Consider the following 22,353-nt stretch of genomic DNA (forward strand, 5'->3'; position numbering starts at 1 on the left):
TTTAGGGTAAGTTTAGCTCAAGTTTTAGGCTAATTATTGCCAAATATTAGTCTACTTGAGCTACAAAGTAGAAACAAGTACACCCCCATGGAAATTGTTGGCTTTTTTGACATATTTGACAAGCGAACATTTGATCATCTTTGAAACAGTGCCTATTAATGAAGTTGATCAAAACCACATGGAAATTTAGCTTTTAGATGTGAGATTCTTCTGTGGAAAAAGTAAGTACATCCTTGGCCTTCGAAACTAGTATTGCCCTCTTTAGCAGAAGTAACTTATTGTAGGCGTTTTGCATAATTGTCCACCAGTTTCAGTTTAACACATTGGCTTGCTGGAATTTTTGACCACTCTTCCATGCAATATTCTTTGAGTTGCAAGATGTTTGAGGGTTTTCTTGCATGTATTGCCCATTTTGAGTTCTCTCAACATTCAAATCTGGGCTTTGACATTGCCATTCCATAACCCATTCCTTCTTTTTGAGTCATTCCTTGTTGGATTTGTTAGTGTGCTTAGGATCATTATACTGTTGGAAGGTCCACTTTCAGTTCAACTTCAACTTTTAGACAGATGGCCTCACATTATCTTCAAGCACTCTTTATGATGTAGTATTCATAGTTGAATCAGTGAATGCTAGCTGTCCAGTCCGTGAAGTAACCCCAAACCTTAACATTTCCACCACCATGCTTTACAGATGGAACATGTGCTTCTCCTGAAAGGCTGTCTTTGGTCTGCGCTAAACATGTCTGCTGTCACTGTGGCCAAACAGCTTTTTGATTAGTCTGTCCAGAGCACATTATTCCAAAAGGCCTGGCCCTTGCCTGTATGCTCATTGGCAAGCTGTAGTCTTGCTCTAATGTTGTTTTTAGACAGCAAATGCTTTGTTCTGGCACACCTCCCATGCAGGTCAAATACATGCAATCTATTTCTGATTGCAGAAGCATGCACTTTGACACCAACAGCTGGAAAACTTGCTAGCAGATCCTGTGATGAAATTTTGGGGTTCTTGGAGACTTCTTTTTGCATCAGATGGTCTGCTATTGGGACCATAATATATATTTGCTGAGACGGTCAGTCCTGGATTAATTGGCCATTTCCTTACAGTTGACTGATGTATTTAAAATAACGTGAAGATCTTTTTACATCCCTTGCCAGACTCGGGCATCCACAGCCTTTTTTTTCGGAAGGCCTTACAGAACTCCTTTTTATTTTGTTAGTGGCAGTGGTGGCTTAGCGGTTAAGGCTCTGAGTTACTGATCGGAAGGTCGGGGGGCCAAGCTGCCACTGTTGGGCCCTTGAGCAAGGCCCTTAACCCTCTCTGCTCCAAGGTCAGCCATGTATCATGGCTGACCCCAGCTTCCTGACAGGCTGGGGTATGTGAAGAAAATAATTTCCCTGTGCTCTACTGTATATGTGACCAATAAAGACTCATTGTCTTTATTTATTTATTTATTTATTTTTTTTTTATTTTTTTTTTAAGATTTTGGCATGATAACACAACAAAGGGAAAACCAGACACTAGATGTGAGAGGTTTAAAGACGACCGGTTCCACCTGCACTCCCTAAGTAGGTTCCAGTTACTGGCACCCAATCTCGAACACCTGATTCTAATTTTATGGATTTGAAGGTGTCCAGCAACTGGAGAAGTCTCACTTACTTCTAGGACTAAGGTTTACTCCTATAATAATTATATTGCCGCGTAATCCAGTTGTGCTTGAGTTTCAATTTACGGACTGAAGACCATGCGTTCTGAAGGCCAATCTCCTTTAGGATTTTCTGGTAAACCTTGTTTCCCTCAATTATTGCACATTACCACCAAATTGCTTGACCATAGGTATGATATATTTTTGTGGAATTGTTTGGTTTACACCAGATGTAACAGGACCCCTCTCTTCCAAACGGTTCCACTTTCGACTCATCAGTCCACAGAACATTCTCCCAAAAGGTTGGAGGATCATCGAAGTGTGTTCTGTAATTTGCCAAATGAGCCTTAATGTTCACCTCAGAACTCTTCCATGGATGCTATTTTTGCCCAGTGTCTTTCTGAAAGTAGAATCATGAACAATGACCTTTATTGATGCAAGAGAGGACCTTTGATGTTGTCTTTGGTTCTTTTGTGTAGTATTTGCTGTACTCTTGGAGGAATTTTGGAAGATCGGCCACATCTTGGAAGGTGCACTACTGTGCAGAGTTTTTCCATTTCGAGATAATTGCTCTCATTTTGGTTCTTTGCAGTACCCGAGCCTTTGAAATAGCTTTGTAACTCTTCCCAGACTGATGTATTTCAACCACCTTCTTCCTCATCATTTCTGGAATTTCTTTCAATTTTGGCATAGTGTGTTCCTAAGGAAGACATTTTTACCAACTTCATGCTGTTCAAAAAATTATATTTAGGTGTTGATTTTGATTGAGCAGGGCTGGCAGTAATTATGCCTGGTTGGGTCTAGTCCAGCTGAACCCCATTATGAATGCGGTTTCATAAATTTGGGGAATTACTAATTATAGGGCAAGTACTTTTTCACACAGGCCTGGTTGGTATTGGATAACCTTTTTGCTTCAGAAAATTATATTATAACTTTAAAACTGTATTTTATGTTTACTCAGGTTGCCTTTCTTTTATCTTCGATTTTGTTTAAATTTCTGAACCAATTAATTATGAGGGACGCAAAAACGGAAGAAATCAGGATGGGGCAAATACTTTTTGCACCACTGCACTACTTTTTCTACGTGACTTTTTTTTTTTTGTTAATTTAAATTAAATACTACAAAATGTAAATTGTCATTTGCTAGTGTATCAACATATTAATTGGCACCATTTCAAAGAGGATCAAATGTTTGTCCAAATATGCAAAAAAGCCAACAATTTCCATGAGGTGTGCTTATTTTTTTCGCATGACTGTAAGTGACCACTCAGGTATTCAGGCCTTTTATATAATGCATCTTTTTCTTTGTTTAGCTGATGCTGATATTTCAGAGCTTGGAGTTGATTTTGCTGCGGACAGCAAGTGACCTTTCTCATTTCAATCTTATTGGCTCCAGCATTGTAAAGAAGACTGTTTCATCACACATGAAGTTGTTGCAGTCCACTTTGTGTTCAGGGAATCGTCAGTAAGTTTCAGTACTCTAGCCCAACTGCACAGCTGTTATATTAGTACTTTACTTTAAATGGCCTGCCCACAAGCAGGTTGAGTTGAATTTTCTAGTAAACAGTCAAACAAATTCTGGACAGTGCTGTATTTTTGTGAATTGAAATCTGGCAGTCAACTGTCGCAGCCAATATGGCTTAAACAGGCCCATGGACACATAATCCCTAACCAGTTCTCATTATGGACCTGTGGATGGTTAAATCTGAGATGAAACTAATTCTATTGATGCCTGTATCTTTGTTCATAAATATGACCCTGACGGGTGTATGTGTTTGTTTGTTTGTTTATTTATTTATTTTGTTCTGTGTGTACAGGCTTGTCCGACAGTGCCTTTGTTTGATGACTGTGATGGTGTCTCAGGGCACGGAAGCAGCCTGTGAAATCTTCAGCAGTTTGGTCTTCAACAAAACTCTCAGCAGTCTTGCTCGCATGAGAGACAGAACTGTGAGCTCTTAATTTAGATTATTTTCTGCCCATCTAGATTTAAATTGTAGACACATCAACTTTTTTATTTATTTTTACTTTTTTTTTTTTTACATACACTAGTGCTGCATGGTATGGGCAGTATAGAGTCATCTTTTGTAAATAAATTTAACACATTCCAGGTCGGAGATCACACTATGGCAAAAAGTATATGGACACCTAACCATTCCACCCATGTTTGCTTGTTGAACATCTAATTCCAATGTTTGTCTGCCTTTTCTGCTATAACTCTGGCTATGAGGATTTGCTTATTCAGCAACTAGAGCATTAGTGAGGTCAGCCACTGAATTCAGGCAAGAAGGCCTGGAACATAGTTGGTATTCCAATTCATCACGGAGGTATTCAATTCGGTTGAGGTTAGTGCTGGACGATATTCACAATTAATTTGGTTAATTCCATTGAATGATTTTACTCAATTTTCAAATGTGGTAATCGATATTGTACGTTTACGCTTACTTATTAGAAATTTTATTTAAAATGAAAGTCATTGTTAAAGCAATACGAACAAAAAAACCGCAGCCTTTAACTTGATAAAAACAGTTTCCCACAGAGCTTGCTCTGCCCCCAAGCAGTCACTCCAAACATGTGGAGTACTCCTGTTTTAGTCGCATTATCGATGTGTATTACAGACATATACACACCTTAACCCCTTTCGCCCTGACACTTGCGTTCATTCCGCTGGCGGAATGGAAAACGACTTATAGGACATTTTCAATTAGTATAAACAAATGAATTATTTTATCGCTGCAGTTCTGGTATAAGATTAGTCAGGACACTGTTGGCTTTCTGTGTGTACAGTTTTATGTCTGTGTGCTTAACTGCTGGTGAGCAGGGGGATGGGAAAGGGGCCGTGTTTGAGCTCCCTTCTGGGCAAACAATTTACACCTCTCCACGAAAACATTGAGACAGAGATAAATCGGAGAGCACGACTAAAGCTTTTTTGATAGTAAAACACCGTATACAACTGCCGCAATAAAATTATAACATTTAAACCAAAGATCTGACTTGTATAAACGTTTACTACCTTACATTACCTACATAGACGAAAATCCAGTTCGCATGCGGTTTTATAAATCATGCACATTTCCATCAGTATAAAGTCCATCAGCTTTATTGAAGAAAAGAAATGCAAAGTTCCATATTTAGTCACAAATGTCCTCTTCAAAATGCATTAAGTGTTATCCCACCCCTCTGGAAATTAGTAATTAGCCATAAACTAAACTGAGACACCATCTAAAAAACGCTAATCTGCTTTGGCTATGTTAACCCGGCTCCTAAATTTTAATCGGGCAGTCTAACTTGATTGACACCCACATGGACCAATTGTAGATATTTCTAGCTTTCAAACAAGCCCAAACTCGACATGATTGACCACTCAGAAGCTGAGAAAATCAAACCTGTAATCAGCACAACCAAACCTTTTACACGTGCGTCGAGTTGTGTCAGCGGGTACAGGCCAGTCAGCAGAGCGCTACAGGGCCATGCAGAGAAACTATCAGGAAATGGCAGCTCTGCTCTAGTGGTCTTCCTGCAAAACTTTATACAGCCGGTTTTTGCATGTTTGGCAGTTTTTTCTGATAGTTAGTTTTCTACTGGTTTTCGCTCAGCGTGTGATTTATCGCCGTCTTATAGAGGTGCTCCTGAAAAAGCCTGAATGAGTCACAGCTTCTGGAGCAGTTATTTCCGAGTCTTTTTTTTTTTTTTTGGAGGAAGACTATGTGGATTGAGTTGAGGGGCTCTATCTACCCCCAAAAGAAGTCAGAGGAGAGGGGTCACTCGTGTGTCTATCATTTGAGCCATTTGGAGAGCAAGTGCTCATTCACCTGGGGCTCTGGTACTATTTTTAATAAACATTATATTTTACAAGTTTATTTCAGACTTTTGTGTGTGTGTGAAATCACACATTGTGTAACAGAGTTCATGCTACTGCCATTTGTTTTCATTTTGTGCCATTTGGAGAGGTTTGGTGCCTTTTGGAGAGGTTATTTTGTGCCTTTTTTTAAAAAAAAAAGTGTTTTCTATTTCTAGAAGTCTGCAATTTTTAAAGACTTTGTGCCATTTTTATAAGCTTTGTGCCGTTTAGAGAGGTTTTATGTCATTTGGAGAAGTTTGGAGATGTTTGGTGCCATTTGGAGAGGTTTCGTGCCATTTTGGAGAGGTTTTAACCTGTGTTTGAATAACCTTACACACAATTTTAGTGGTTAGATAACTAGAGATAACTTCCTCATATTTTGTCATGGACAAGTACTTGGGGCATCTTTGAGACCAGGAATGGGGTTAATATCAACAGTTGCTGTGAAGATATAACATTTGTGTTAAAGTATATAATTTTTTTTATAATTAAAAAAAAAAAATCTGAATATATTGCCCCAGGTAGGCTAGGTAAAAGAAGAAATACTTGAAATAACTGCTAAGTCTTAAGTGTCTACTTTCATATGAGTCATTAACCATTACTGTGGTGTGTGATATCACAAAACAAATCAATGCTGAACACAGGTACCCCCAAAACAGACAAAAACGGCCAAAACAGACAAAAATTTTTGGCTACCAGTAAAAGAGCTTAATCACATTATTATTATTAATGTTTGGGACGCAGCCCACGGTTTCAAGCAGTCGTCTATAGTGGCAATAGTTTGGGGAAGACTCGCATATGTGTGAGATTTGTCAGGTGTCCACATACTTTTGGCCACACACTGTAGAAGTATTAATTGCAGGATTTTTATTAATGCTTTGATTCAAAGGGCCGACCAGACGTTCGCATGTCCTACATTCAGTTTGCCCTCTCTTTTCTGATGTATGGAGACACTGCAACTATAGTACATGTACTGGACACCAAAGGTATTATTTACTTCATGTAAGTGTGAAAAGTTACAATGTATTGTGGCTTGGCACTAACACTTTTTTTTTTTTATCGTTTAGATTTTCTGTCAGAAATCTTAAATACAGGGCTAAAAGAAGACAGGATATCAACAATCAGTCTGATACTATCTACCTTTCAGACTAAGGCAAGGCTTTTTCATTTCCATTTTCAGAAGCCTTTTGTATGTTGTGTATCGTGTTTTTACCTAAATTTTCTCTGTTTGTCTTTGCAGATTGTGCAAAATACTGCTGTGAGCAAAACTCAGAAGTTACATTTCTTCACTGCTTCCACTTTGACTCTGATTGCTTCTCTGTACAAATGGAATGGCACTGTGGATATAGCCACTGATCATAGTGTGGTAGGAATGGAATCTTATGAAGTCATGTTTTCTCTGTGGCATGTTTGCGCTCTTTCTGTCTGTCTCCTATTTGTAATACTGCTTCATTTTATTTCTTAGACTATGAATGAACAGGAAGGAGGAAGGCTTCTTGTGAGAGAGTCTGTTCATAGCTTCCTTCTTGACCTCTGCTGCTCTCGCAAACATGGTATCAGCTTCCATGACCCAAGTCTGGGGACAGCCGGAAGGTACTTGGCACCCAGCATCACTACCGATGTCCTCAAAAGTGCACTAAATCCATTTTACAGAATGACCTAATGCTTGCTTGTGAACAAACACGGTTTCCTCAGCTGTTTTAGTTGAATAATCACAACTTGCCCTGGTGTTGCTGATCTCTTGTTGGTGGATTTTGTATGGTTTTGCTTTTGCATTCAGTGTTGATTCTTAATGGGCCATATATCTACATGGGTGAATTTCAGTGCAGAACATGATCAGACTTATCAATAAGAACAACACAAAAAAAATACATGGAGGAGGATATTCCAGTAGACTTGCTGTTCATAAACCCCTCATTACAGAGACAAATGCACAGTTCAGTTCGACAGTTCAGTGGTTTTTAAACTAGGCATTGGTCTACAGAGATGTTGATAAAACTTCATATAGTTAGAAGAGTCATCCTTCACCATATACTCAAGTGGATGTGAGATGTACACCAAGACGCATAAATGACTCTGTTAATCAGTTGCCTGCTTAAGTGGAAATGGTCACTGCAAATCAATACAAAGTTTGTCTGATTTATCGCCTTAATCATATAATATATTTCTAATTACCTATGTCATGGGTAGGGCTGCACAATTAATGGAATATTGATCTCGACTACGATTTTGACTGCCCAAGATTACATGAACATGATCGACTGCGATATTGGCATTTAAAATTCGTCCTCGGCTCATAGAAAACTCAGCTTCATTTCAAATCAAGCGCTTCCTAAACTTGCAGCCAGTCACCGTAGAGTGGTGCAGGGATGACGTCATTTTGAATGCCAAAACCCGGAAACGGGTTTGCATTTTCGCACTCGCACTGCAAGCTTCGCTTCTGGTTTTAGAGGGTACTGCGTGCTCCAGCGCTTGCGCGAGGCAATATCATGACACTAACAAGTTGCTAAATCGGACCACAGACATTGTCAGGGACATTAAACGTCATCACGCTGAACAGGAAAAAACTTTGCAGATAAACTGGTTCAGGTATGCTTTGAAGATACATCCACAGAGTAAATCTTTATTGTGGAAAAGGTTTTAAATCAAGTTTGGAAAAGTTGTTGGAAGCTTGGTGATGGTCCGACCGTGGTGTAGTTCGTTTATAGCATACGGTTAGCTGTTTATTTCTGGCGATTGTATTTAGGCTTCAAACTTCATAAAAGTTGTGATCATTTGTGAAATTTATCCTGATGAACAAAACGCGTTGGTATTGTAAACTTTTGTTTGTCACAGAGCTTATTTTTTTGGTATAATCCAAAAGCCTATGTGAAAATCCTATTGGGCTTTTGTCGAGGGAACCAGTGTGATGCTAACGTCTGGGTTCCGGTACAAAATGACATCATCCCTGCACCACTCTGTTGGGTGACTTGGCTGCATCTCTTCTCCTGTAAACACTGTTATTGCCTTTTCTCCATAGGCCTGAATTTTTTTTTTATTTGTTTGCATATTGTTATTTGATCACATTTTCATTTGGTTGATGGCATTTTTATTTTTACTTATATTTTGGGTAGTTTTATTTATATTTTGCTTCTATGAGATGATGCACTTTAAGGATCAGTCTAATTTGATACAAAGATTTGTACATTAGAAAGAATGTAGCACAACATGGAGGTGAAGCAGTGGTCTGTTTATTTAAATGTGAAAGTGCAATAAAAATGTTGTTCCTAAAATCAATGAATAATCGTGATCTCAATATTGATCTAAATAAATGTGATTATCATTTTGGCCATAAACGTGCAGCCCTAGTCACTGGTTCTGTGAACCCTGGTAAGTACCAGAGGTGGTGGTGATGACCTGGATACCTTCTTGTGCATGTGTATCCTTATGCCGGGGACCTCCAACAAATTAATGTCGTGCAAATGGAGTATTTGCAATATATATTGCTGTTATACAGCCTGGAACATGCTTGCCAAGCAACTGGCTCAACAAAATCCCATGGTGGGAATAACCACTCCAATTCATTGGGCTGCTCTCAGGAACTTACTATTTTTCTAGTTAGTTAGTTGTGGTGACCAGATTGATCCACTCTTCCTGTTGCTAGGCAAGGCAGATAACTGCTCTGTGGCTGCGCACCATGACCTCAGAAGAAGAATTCGACACAGTGGAGGTTGACGAGAAGCACTGAAGGGGTTTTTTTTTTTTTTTTTTGTCTTCATTAGGTAATATTAATTAACTTGGTTGATTGGTTGGTTGATTAATAATTTTTCTTGCACAAAGATGTCTGTAGCCACGCGGAAAGAAAATAAGAGCAGTGAGTGACCGTACACTTTTATAGAGAGCCAGCGCTGGCAGAGGTTTGTCCAATCATGGTGGCAGAAAACTTTTATTACCTGAGCTGGCCAATGCCTTCTTCACCCCAGAGTTCAAACAAAGAAATTTTTGTCCCATTCAAAGAAACCTGAAAAGTAATATGTAACTATACTCCATTTTAACACTAATAAAAATTACTAACAAGTCATTCTTGAATATGCTGAGGCAGAACTGGAACACTTGTGTAATAGAGTGGGTGGTCAGTCCTCTGATGTGCAGTTAAAGTGTCCAGGAGAGCTAGGCCCTCAGTGTTTCTCGAAAGAGTGCGATGGCTCAACTTTTCTAGCTTCTCTGAAAAGGAAAGGCTTTGAGATCATATTTTACTGTCTGACTAAATTGCACACTGGTGGACTCAAACTAATTGTGAATTCTCATGGCAACTTTTGTAATATTTATATATTGGACAAAAGCTAACACTCATGTTCAGAACATTTGGTATCCCTTTGACTAAGATGGTTCTTTTTATTCTCCCCGTTCTCATACTGTAATTTGCATGGCTTCTTTGACTAGGTGTAAATGTGATGAAAGATGTGTGGGGAACTTTTTGTGCTTGATGATTTGAGATTTCCGGAAACCCCACTATCACATTAATTTGACAGTTTAGTCATTGCAGTTAAATGCATTTTTTTTCCCTTTATAAAAGACAGCTCTTGTTTTTCCAGAGCTGGGAATATTGTCCTGCTACAGTTTGTGGTGAGCCTTAAGCAGGCCATTGAGGATCAAAAAGTGGCTGAGCTGCTTGTCAGCATTTTGAAGTGCAACCCTGATATTCTGCACCGTTACTTTATTGAAACACATCTCTGCTTCACTCCGCGCATGAAAGGAGCCTGGTTGGACAGCATTGCACTACTCAAGAAAGTGAGTTCTCTGCCATATGGGAAAGAGTTGAAGTATACTATAAATGTGCTGCATGACTGACATTTTAACTATTCTTATTTGTCTTTTTCCACATAGATCTATCAGTCCCAGCCTGAGGTGTCCCAGGCATTCCAGTTGCAAGAGGTGGTTCCTGTCCCTCGTTTCCTCAGCATGGTTCTAGTTACCTCTCTCCCTCCAGTCTGCAACAAGTCCTTTTTCAATCAGGGCCTCAAAGTGAGTTACATTTAAAGGAAACTCCTATCCTAAAATGAATTAAATATGTTTATATTGAAATATTTGTGTTGCGTGTAATGATTCTAGTTCTTATTTGTTGGTACTGTAATTTTGTTATTCCTGTGAGACGTTTGCAGTTGTCTGCTGCCAGAGGGACAATTTTAGTGAAGTTACAATGGTGTTTAATAGTTTAAGGTTAATGTTTTTAACCTTAAACATAATGGATAATGGTCAGTGTGACAATTTCCTGGGTGAGTTGGGAATGAGGAGACTTGGGACAACTCAAATAGATTATATTTAATTCTTTTCTTTACTTTTGCATTTCAGCAGTTTTATAGCAAACACAGGGTTTTGTGCTGCTCAGCTCTCTCTCTCCTATGGGTCTCATTCCCCCCCCATCTTTGCCGCCACTCACTGAAACATAGAACATAGCCAAATTCTATGCCCTTCATTCACAAACCAGCGCTCAACCACGCCCCACTTCCACAGTAAGGTTTCATGCTCACTATTTCCCACGGACATATAAATTAGAAAAAGTAATGGAAACCGGAAATTTCCAGAATTATATGCAGCTATATGATGCAGAGTAGAGACTCTGCTTCGCTAGTTAGCAGTCTATGAGATGACCAGCAAAATGGTTTTGATGGCAGTATATAGTCAGGTCCTTAAGTATTTGACCACTTTTGAAATGAAGCCATCAAGATGCGATTGAAGTGTAGACTTTCAGCTTTAATTCAAGAGGTTTAACAAAATATTGCATGAACAGTTTAGGAATTACAGCCGTGTTTTTTTTTGTGTTTGTTTTTTGTTTTTTTTAAATACATTTTCACAGGCTCAAAAGTAAATGTACAATGGACTGATTTCATGGCTTGTTTTCTTGTTATTTCAAGACTATTTAACGAGATTAAAAGTCTGGAGTTGTTTCAAGTGTTTAATTTGTATTTAATAGCTGTTCATGAGAACTCTCAATATGCAGTACAAAGAGTAGTCGTGGCATGTGAAGGGGTCCATCATTAGGCTGAAAAAAACAAAACGGACCTAATGGAAAGATGACCGAAACATTCAGAGTGGCCAGATAATCAATTTGGTCATTCTTAAAAATAAGGAATGCAGACCAAGAGGCCTTGAGACAGCTAAAGTGGATGATCACCGTATTCTTTCCTTGGTGAAGACAAACCCCTTAAACATCTAGCCTAGTCAAGAACATTCTAAAGGAGGTAGTCACAACTACAATCAAGAGAGGTCTTCATGAATGTAAATACAGAGGATTTACTTCAAGATTCAAACCACTGGTAACACTCAAGGACAGAAAGGCTAGATTAGAATTTGCTAGAAAACATCTAAAACAGCCTGCTGAAGAAACTCAGCTTTTGGTGATGTCCATGGGTTTCAGAGTTCAAGCATTTATTGACTGCAAAGCATTTGCATCCAAGTATTAAAAATAATCCAATATGGTGCTGAGTGGCAGTCTTTTGCAGCACTCCTGGAGTTTCTTTGCTTTTATTGGTTTTGCCATTTTTTTTTGTACTTTTTGCCTGTTGATTTAACAGGGTTACCACTCACTATGGTTCACACATTTTTATTATGTTTTTATGGTTTTTCTGCTGTTTTCCTCACTTTTTCTGGTTGGGGGTCATGTCGAGCAGAGTGGTAGTGTTTGTGTATGCACGAGACCAGCTGTTTGTACTCTCCCAAACAGCGCTTCCGCCCTGGAGCCAGACCTGCAATCCCAGTGGAGCTCAGGAGGAGACACCGGGGGTGCAGAGCAGGAGGAGGAGATTTAAACAATCGGTTCGGTCCATCATCATGGGGAACGTGAGATCTTTGGGAAATAAGATAGACGTGGTGTGTACACTGATTCGGACCCAAATGGAGTATGTGGAGGGTAGTATTTTGTGCTTCATGGAGATATGGCTGCACGTGGACTTCCTGGACTATAGTGCCATCGTCAGCTGACACAGGATGCGGCATGTGACGCAATACACTCCACTGTTGCTAAGTAACAGTCTCAACACCCCAAAGATATTGTGGCCTTTTGCTGGAGATTTGTAAATGTAAATCTGGATTCCACTCTCTCATCTTTCCACCACTTTGTTGCCTCTCTGCATTGTTGACTGCATTAACAGAACACTGGACCTTTTGCATGCAGATGCTAAAGAAGCATACAGAGGCACTGCGTGACCCCACTCGGTAGATCAAACCATAACCTCGTCTTGTTAACACAATACATTCTTGCAGTTTGAAGGTAGTCCGAGTCCACAAGGACTGTGAGGAGGTGCACTCAGGAGTCCAGTGAGGCCCTGCAGGACTGCTGTGAAACTACAGATTAGAATGTGCTATGCAAGCCACATGGGGATGATGTAATATTATCGACTGCGTCACAGAATACAATGATTTCTGTGAGGATGCCACCATCCCAACCAGGATTCTATGCAATTTTCCCAATAATAAGCCTTGGATCACCAGTGACCTGAGGTATCTGTTGAGTAAAAAGAAGAGAGCCTTTAGGTCTGGTGACAAGGATGAGCTGAAAAGGGTATAGCATGACCTAAAGGTGAGACTGAGAGAGTTAAAGGACTCTTGCAGAAAGGAGATGGAGAATGAACTGCAGCAAAACAATATAAGGGATGTGTGGTTGGGCATGAAGCAGATTATAGACTTCAACATCAAAGACCATCAGCGGGGGAGGGGCAGAGTCAATGAGCAATTTTTTAACTGGTTCAGCACAGGACCCCCTAGTTGCACCTCCCCATACTGGACCCGTCTTAACATATGAAAAACCAAATCAACCTGTGCTTTGCCCCCACCCCCACTTGCTGAGCATCCCTGATAACAACCCCCCAACTCCAATCTCCATAGGGATGACCACTCTTCCCTGCATGACTGTGACGATTGGCCAGGTTAGGAGACAACTGATCGTATCAGTCTCAGGGTTCTGAAGTCCAGCTGTCTGGTGTAGGACTAAAATATTAAGGGTTTATTACTTAGCCCATTGCTCTCCTATAACCAGAGACGGAAATGGGTGCAGCCGAAGGTTGAATGCGTGTTTTTTAATTTGATTTAAATGTCGCCATTTAGTACATTTTCTGACTCCAAAAGATAATCTTCTAGTTACATTTACAGCATTTGGCAGATGACCTTATCCAGCGCGACTTATATTTATCTCATACATCTGAGCAGTTGAGGGTTAAGGGCCTTGCTCAAGGGCCCAACAGTGGCAGCTTGGCAGTGCTGGGGTTTGAACTCAGTAGTTTTTTGCTACTCCAGTTTTTTTTTCCGATCACCACCAGATTTGGGCACTTCATCTTCAGAGTAAGCCTCTCAAAATTTATCTAAAGAATTTTTAATATTCCAAACGATTTGTCCATAATGGGCCAACAAATCTGACGGCAAAGCTGCCAATCAGGTGGCCAAGTTAGAGATTTTAATTTAGATCTAACAACTATTATTGAGCTAACATTCCTAATCTTATTTGGAACACTGTTCCAGAGGTTAGGGTGTATCTAGGGGACCCCCCCCCCCCAGCTAAGCCATTTGCCACATGACTGGCTGATTGGATGAGCAGGGTACAGATGTTCTATGTTTAACTAATTTACTAATCATGTTAATCTTCAACAGTTACCCAGTGTGGTGGGGCAGCATGCTACACTCACTGTGATAGCTTTTATCCTAAGAAGAGCTCAGAAGAATATGGAGCACAGTCTGAAGAGTCCAGTGTTTGATAGTTTTGATGCCCACAGTCTCAATGCCAAGGAAGAGTTTGCACAGCTTTACAGGGAAGCGCTGAGTAAGGTGTGAACAGTCTCAGAAAGGATATAAAGCAAACAATGGGGAATGTAATACAAAGCAAGTAAACACGTAGACACATTGAAGGCATTATTCTACTTTTTCCACAGGTTTTACCAGACATCATGTCCATTGTATCAATTTGGCAGTCACTGTCAAAGAATGAGAAAAAGGAGGATGAGGTACAGATGGCAAAACTAAAAGCAGAGGAGGTTAAAACTCAAGAACATGGTAAAGCACTGTGCATTTGTTGTTTTTACTGTGCATAATTGTGTTGATTTTATTGAAGTAACTATCATATGTACTGCAGGTGATGAAAATCAAAAGCTGATCTTGTTTAAGGCTCTGCTACTGCAGGTGATGTGCTTATATCATAAAGTTGTTCCACACCTGGTTACTGAAAGCAAGTTTGATTTCAGTAAACTGTTAAAAGGTGAGTTCTCACCACTGCTCAAGTTTTCTTCTTTGTTTGGGCTTAAAGGGAAACAAAAGTAGGAAAAGGGGCTTTCGTAAAGCATTCTACAGCAATATATTTAGCTATTCTTTAATGAAAAAAATTATATTTTGAAAATAAATTTTTGTTTTCATCACAATGCAAATTCACAATATACCTGGACTGTGCCATCCCCTAAATGTTCCAATCAGATATGATGTGACCTTGTTGGCACAAATTCCTCTTTTGGTACCTGTTTGTTTATATAGAAATTACCCTATAGTCAGGTGTGAATTTCCTAATTTTCTCATCGCAGAAGTTAACTGTATCTGAGATGACTGTGTTGTTTTTTTTTTTTTTTTTGGTTGTCAGACCAAATATTGACTTTTAGTCACTTTGAGCTTATAGAACATCCCATTCTGAAACCATGGACATTAATATGGCATTGCCCCTTCCATCCTCCCTTTGCGGCTTTGACAGCCTCTTCTCTCCTGGAAAGGCTTTCTACAATATTTTGAAGTGTCTGTGGGAACTTCTTCCCACTTCATGAGGCTCCCGGCACACAGTACTTGTGCTGATGTTGCATCCAGAGGCATTTTGGAGCTCTGTAATGAGTGATGCAACAGGGGATAGGTAATTTTTACATGCTCTGCTCTGTGAGTTTTATGGTCAACTGCTTTGTGGCTGAGCTGTTGTTGTGTCTAGACACTTACATTTTACAATAACTGTGACTGAGCTCTTCAGTAAGACACATTCTACTGCCGGTTTTGGTCTGCAGAGATTACATGGCTATGCATGGGATTTTTGCACCTGTTAGCAATGCTAGTGAATTCCTAAACTCAATAAATAGGAGGGCTGTCCACATACGTGTGTGTACTTACTGAAAATATTTGAATGAGAAGGCCATTTATTTTTTTATTATATTTTTTGCTATAAACTGAAGACATTTGGGATTGAGAGCAAAAGAATGAGAGGATGTATCAGAATTTCAGCTTTTATTTCACGGTATTTATATCTAGATGTGTTAAACAACTTCAAGCATGGCATCTTTTGTTTGAACCCACCCATTTTTCAAGTGAATGAAAAATATTGGAACATGTGACGGATGTCTGTTGCCTAGTTGTGCCTTGTTATATTGATTGTTTAAACAATTAATAGCTCTGAATGTCTACTCTTGTTTTGAGCCCTGGGTTTTGACTGAGAAGTCTGCATTTGTTGGTTAAAAAGGATCAACCAACCATGTATGTATGTATGTATGTATGTATGTATGTAGTCAAAAATTATTCAGAAAACAAAGGTGTTCTCAGTAGGGATGCACCGACATGAAAATTCTTGGCCGAAGCCGAATATAATGGAAAAACTTGGCAGAAAGCCAAAGGCCAAATACTGAACACGTTTTTTTCCATTTATTTTGCCATTTTTTCACCATTGCATCAACGAAATAGGCAAAATGTGCTTTTTACTATTTTGTCTTGCTATTCAAAGAAAAAATCAATTACAAAAACTACAATTTCAAAATATTTATTTAACACTGAACATTTTTTTTTCATTCCAGCAGGCGTAGGCTACCAACAAGGCACAATATAACTTTTAAATAAATAAATGAGTAAAATAAAAATATTTTTATGTGGTCATCTTTGAGCCCCCCTTGAATAGCCTATGTTAGGCCTATAACTGACTGCTGAAATAATGTAACACTCTGTAGCCTACAACTAAAAAGTGCATTGACAAAAGTGCAAAAATGGTTCTATTCGGTTATATACGGCTGATTATATTGGGGATATATACCGCTCGCGTCCCTGTACACCTCGCAGAGTATTATAGTAGGTATAGTATAGTTAGATATGTTGTTAATGCTATGTTCTTTTGATAGATTTTGTTAGTTTAAACTATAGATTAGTTCATTTAGTCCCCGCTGGTTTTTCCGCTCCCAGTCCGTAGTACTGGTTCATGTTTCTTGTTTTGACCCTGTTTTCTGTGACTGTGACTCTGATTCCCTTTGCCTGTCTTGACTAAGTTTTTTGGATTACGATTTGGATTTGTCTGCCTGCCCTTAAATAAATAAGACTTGACCTGCTTCCGTACTCTACTCCCTTACGTCTCGCGACGTGACAGAATACTCCGGAACAGAAACAAAACCAACCCACGTGTCCACAGTACACATCCGAAGAGCACGTAGCTCGTGCACGCACGCGCGCCCCCTCATCGAGGTCGTGACATTCGCGCGTCTCACTCTGGTTGCTAGGCTATTTGGTCGCGTCATCAAATGTCATTGTTCAGTCAAATTTATTTGGTCTTTTCACTTATTTGGCTGAACACCGAAACCGTTGTTTTTCGGTTGCCGAACATTCGGTGCATCCCTTTAAAAAAAAATTATTTAAAAAAATTATATTTATCTTATATATATATATATATGTGTGTGTGTGTGTGTGTGTATGTATATACAGTATCTCACAAAAGTGAGTACACCCCTCACATTCTTGTAAACATTTGATTATAACTTTTCACGTGACAACACTGAAGAAATGACACTTTGCTACAATGTAAAGTAATGAGTGTACAGCTTGTGTAACAGTGTAAATTTGCTGTCCCCTCAAAATAACTCAACACACAGCCATTAATGTCTAAACCGCTGGCAACAAAAGTGAGTACACCCCTAAGTGAAAATGTCCAAATTGGGCCCAATTAGCCATTTTCCCTCCCCAGTGTCATGTGACTTGTTAGTGTTACAAGGTCTCAGGTGTGAATGGGGAGCAGGTGTGTTAAATTTGGTGTCATCGCTCTCACACTCCCTCATACTGGTCACTGGAAGTTCAACATGGCACCTCATGGCAAAGAACTCTCTGAGGATCTGAAAAAAAGAATTGTTGCTCTACATAAAGATGGCCTAGGCTATAAGAAGATTGCCAATACCCTGACACTGAGCTGCAGCACGGTGGCCAAGACCATACAGCGGTTTAACAGGACAGGTTCCACTCAGAACATGCCTCACCATGGTCGACCAAAGAATTTGAGTGCACGTGCTCAGCGTCATATCCAGAGGTTGTCTTTGGGAAATAGACGTATGAGTGCTGCCAGCATTGCTGCAGTGGTTGAAGGGGTGAGGGGTCAGCCTGTCAGTGCTCAGACCATACGCCGCACACTGCATCAAATTGGTCTGCATGGCTGTTGTCCCAGAAGGAAGCCTCTTCTAAAGATGATGCACAAGAAAGCCTGCAAACAGTTTGCTGAAGACAAGCAGACTAAGGACATGGATTACTGGAACCATGTCCTGTGGTCTGATGAGACCAAGATGAACTTATTTGGTTCAGATGGTGTCAAGCGTGTGTGTCGCCAACCAGTTGAGCAGTACAAAGACAAGTGTGTCTTGCCTATAGTCAAGCATGGTGGTGGGAGTGTCATGGTCTGGGGCTGCATGAGTGCTGCCGGCACTGGGGAGCTACAGTTCATTGAGGGAACAATGAATGCCAACATGTACTGTGACATACTGAAGCAGAGCATGATCCCATCCCTTCGGAGACTGGGCTGCAGGACAGTATTCCAGCATGATAACGACCCCAAACACACCTCCAAGACGACCACTGCCTTGCTAAAGAAGCTGAGGGTGATGGACTAAACCCTATTGAGCATCTGTGGGGCATCCTCAAAAGGAAGGTGAAGGAGCACAAGGTCTCTAACATCCACCAGCTCCGTGATGTCATCATGGAGAAGTGGAAGAGGACTCCAGTGGCAACCTGTGAAGCTCTGGTGAACTCGATGCCCAGGAGGGTTAAGACAGTGCTGGAAAATAATGGTGGCCACACAAAATATTGACACTTTGGGCCAAATTTGGACATTTTCACTTAGGGGTGTACTCACTTTTGTTGCCAGCAGTTTAGACATTAAGTTTTGTTGAGTTATTTTGAGTTGACAGCAAATTTACACTGTTACACAAGCTGTACACTCACTACTTTACATTGTATATGTGTGTTTATTTATATATATATATATATATATATATATATATATATATATATATATATATATATATATATATATATATATATATATATATATATATTACACATATTAAACACATGTTGTGTGTGTGTGTGTCTATGTATGTGTGTATATACAGTATGTGAGCGTGTGTGTATATGTATGTGTATATATGTATGTGTGTGTATATATATATATATATGTATGTGTGTGTGTGTGTGTGTATATATAAATTAGAGTGAGAGAGAGCGCGAGAGAGAAAGAGAGTGTATGTATACATAATGTATGTGTGTGCATATATATATAAAATATGGATTTCTGAAAGCTAAATAAAGAATTAAAATTAACCTGCAGCAGCAAATCAGTTCTGTAAGTATTGGAAACAACAAAATGTTTGGTGTTCCCTCCAGTTTTCTTCTATTTCTCAGCTCAAATTGTTTACCTTGATGTTTTTGTATTCACACAATCACACTGAAGACCCTAGGGAAAACCAAACATTTTGTTGCTTCCAATACTTACAGAACTGATTTGCTGCTGCAGGTTAATATTAATTATTTTTATTTAGCTTTCGGAAATCCATATGGATGTAGATTTAGATCCCTAATCAAGTCAGAGGTAAACGGTGACAAGGGGGAAAATTCCCTGAAATGACATGAGGACGAAACCGTTAAAGGAACCAAAAGGGCACCCATCCTTTTCTGGGTGACAATGGATAGTACAATTATGAGTCATCACTTGTCCACAACTTTATACTGTAGTCAATCAATACTGAGCATTTTGAAAAGATCTTCAGTATAAGCATAAGCCATTTTTTATTTCATTAGTGCTTTCATGTTGAGTCTGTAGTATCCATTGAATACTGAATGAGATTTGAGTGTAAACTATGTGCAGTCTTTAGGCTGTCCACGTCAGACCATCCACTACAGTCTCATGGCAATCTTTAGGCTACCCATGTGGGGTCATCCTCAGCAGCAGTGACTGGTCCCTGCTAGCTGACAAGTTTTTTTAAAATAAACTTTTCTCAGTTTCTAAATGACAGTGTTTTGTAAGCATTTTTCCTAACTAGAGTTCTTTGAAACTAAACTTCACACACTGTATAGCAGTTTCTCTGTGTTGTTCTACAATGCCCGCCACAATCACAGAATTTCACTGGTATTTTAAGATTATGTGGTCAGTCAACAGATGGCACAGTCATGTCTACTTTGTTTTGTTCTCTTTTTGTGTTTTGACTGGTTTATTCAGTGTACAAAATACTGAGTACATTTTACCAACTTTCTGCTATCGTCATTGAAATGACATTCAATTTGAATAATGATTGGCATGTTTAGCAAAATATACATAACCAAATATTACAACAATTTTTTCTACAGCTTTTTCTTGTTTCGTTAAAAAGCGAGTTTATCCAAATACAGTTTTCTTAAAGGCCTTAAAGTTTCTTTATGTTCAATCTAACATTTGATTATAATGATTAATAAGCAAAATATGTATCTGCAGTTCTTTTTGTAAATTGTTCACCCTGTAACCAATCATACCATATTGAATGTAGTTTTTATCTTTTGCAGGCATTGTTTCAGAGAAAGGAATGAAAGAGGATGTTCCTCCCATCCTGCAGTACCAAGTATTGCAGCTAGCGCTGGAGCTGCCTGCTAACAAGTTTACTTGGTTCCGCTTTCAGGTATATTGGGTATACCCTATGGATGTATTTGGCAGACTATTTTCAAAACTGTAGTCACTATGTACTGTAGATGGTTTAAGTAATTAAGGTTAAGTAATACTAATTGTAGCTGCCCTGGCCACAGTTAACCAGGTATGTAAGCATTTTTAAAGGGTACCTAAAAAAAAAAAAAGAACTGGGAGATTCTTTTGATATTGGCATGGACATAGACAAACTTTTTTCTTGAAGCAGAGGTAGTTTGAGTGGAGATCTGTATTTGCAACACAGTCAGCACTAATCAGCACTGGCCGGTGCATGCCTTGTCTGTGAAGTAGGAGGGGTCACCCAGAGAAAGATGCAAATACATTTACAAATACTCAAAAATAAAATAGGAGACCATTTTATAAAGTCTATTGTGCTTGTGCTCTTGACAAAATGTTGTGCCCGCTGTCTATTAATGGAGTTACCATGGTAACAGACCTCCATGACAGTAAAAATTAAGTTAATGAAAAAAAAATAAAAAATTATTAAAATCATAGCAAGACACTAGTATTTCCATACAAACACCTGTAAACATGTTGGGTGATGTTAGTGTTAATTTTGTCAGTTTTTAATTTAGTCCTAGTCCTGTGTCTGCACATGATAGTTTTTTTTATCATATTTAACCCTATCCTTTTTTTTAGTGAAGTTTTAGTTGACCAATAGTCTGGGCATTTTAGTCTTATCAGATCTGCTGTTGCTTAACAGTAAGCCCAAATCAGCTGTGCATCTATATACTTAGGATTTGTTGTTTGGGCAGTTGTTCAGTTTAAGATACTATTTTTATTGCTGCTTTTTTAAAGAATGTGTTTGTATTTAAATACCACACCTGTGAGATTGCAGTATGCCTACGTTAAAACAGTCATATACAGTAGATCTATCAATCTATCTATCTCTACACACAGAGATATCCAAATAAGCTTCTATAGAAAAAATATTCACACACACATACAGTATCTCACAAAAGTGAGTACACCCCTCACATTTTTGTAAATATTTGATTATATCTTTTCATGTGACAACACTGAAGAAATGACACTTTGCTCTAATGTAAAGTAGTGAGTGTACAGCTTGTATAATACTGTAAATTTGCTGTCCCCTCAAACTAACTCAACACACAGCCATTAATGTCTAAACTGCTGGCAACAAAAGTGAGTACACCCTTAAGTGAAAATGTCCAAATTGGGCCCAAATGTCAACATTTTGTCTGGCCACCATTATTTTCCAGCACTGCCTTAACCCCCTCGGGCATAGAGTTCACCAGAGCTTAACAGGTTGCCACTGGAGTCCTCTTCCACTCCTCCATGACGACATCACGGAGCTGGTGAATGTTAGAGACCTTGTGCTCCTCCACACACACGCCACACACGCTTGACTCCGTCTGAACCAAATAAGTTTATCTTGGTCTCATCAGACCACAGAACATGGTTCAAGTAATCCATGTCCTTAGTCTGCTTGTCCTCAGCAAACTGTTTGCAGGCTTTCTTGTGCATCATCTTTAGAAGAGGCTTCCTTCTGGGACAACAGCCATGCAGACCAGTTTGATGCAGTGTGCGGCATATGGTCTGAGCATTGACAGGCTCACCCCCCCACCCCTTCAACCTCTGCAGCAATGCTGGCAGCACTCATACGACTATTTCCCAAAGACAACCTCTGGATATGACGCTGAGCATGTGCACTCAACTTCTTTGGTCGACCATGGTGAGGCCTGTTCTGAGTGGAACCTGTCCTGTTAAACCGCTGTATGGTCTTGGCCACCGTGCTTCAGCTCAGTGTTAGGGTCTTGGCAATCTTCTTATAGCCTAGGCCATCTTTATGTAGAGCAACAATTCTTTTTTTCAGATCCTCAGAGAGTTCTTTGCCATGAGATGCCATGTTGAACTTCCAGTGACCAGTATGAGGGCGTGTGAGAGCGATGACACCAAGTTTAACACACCTGCTCCCCATTCACACCTGAGACCTTGTAACACTAACAAGTCAC

At 39.4% G+C, this 22,353-nt stretch overlaps 1 protein-coding gene across 2 annotated transcripts in view; it reads left to right on the top strand.

Annotated features, from left to right (window-relative positions):
- The window catches only part of urb1 (URB1 ribosome biogenesis homolog), a 107,150-nt gene that overhangs the window by 6,036 nt on the left and 78,761 nt on the right, over positions 1-22,353 (top strand). For both annotated transcript variants that reach the window (XM_053652139.1, XM_053652140.1), the window contains exons 3-14: positions 2,954-3,105; positions 3,458-3,587; positions 6,368-6,464; positions 6,546-6,631; positions 6,719-6,844; positions 6,944-7,071; positions 10,053-10,248; positions 10,345-10,482; positions 14,101-14,274; positions 14,379-14,499; positions 14,579-14,701; positions 20,242-20,354. In XM_053652139.1, coding sequence (XP_053508114.1) covers positions 2,954-3,105; positions 3,458-3,587; positions 6,368-6,464; positions 6,546-6,631; positions 6,719-6,844; positions 6,944-7,071; positions 10,053-10,248; positions 10,345-10,482; positions 14,101-14,274; positions 14,379-14,499; positions 14,579-14,701; positions 20,242-20,354 — 1,584 coding nt within the window. The remainder of the gene's footprint in view (positions 1-2,953; positions 3,106-3,457; positions 3,588-6,367; positions 6,465-6,545; positions 6,632-6,718; positions 6,845-6,943; positions 7,072-10,052; positions 10,249-10,344; positions 10,483-14,100; positions 14,275-14,378; positions 14,500-14,578; positions 14,702-20,241; positions 20,355-22,353) is intronic.

Source organism: Ictalurus furcatus, chromosome 20 (assembly GCF_023375685.1).
Source record: "Ictalurus furcatus strain D&B chromosome 20, Billie_1.0, whole genome shotgun sequence".
Lineage (NCBI taxonomy): Eukaryota > Metazoa > Chordata > Actinopteri > Siluriformes > Ictaluridae > Ictalurus > Ictalurus furcatus.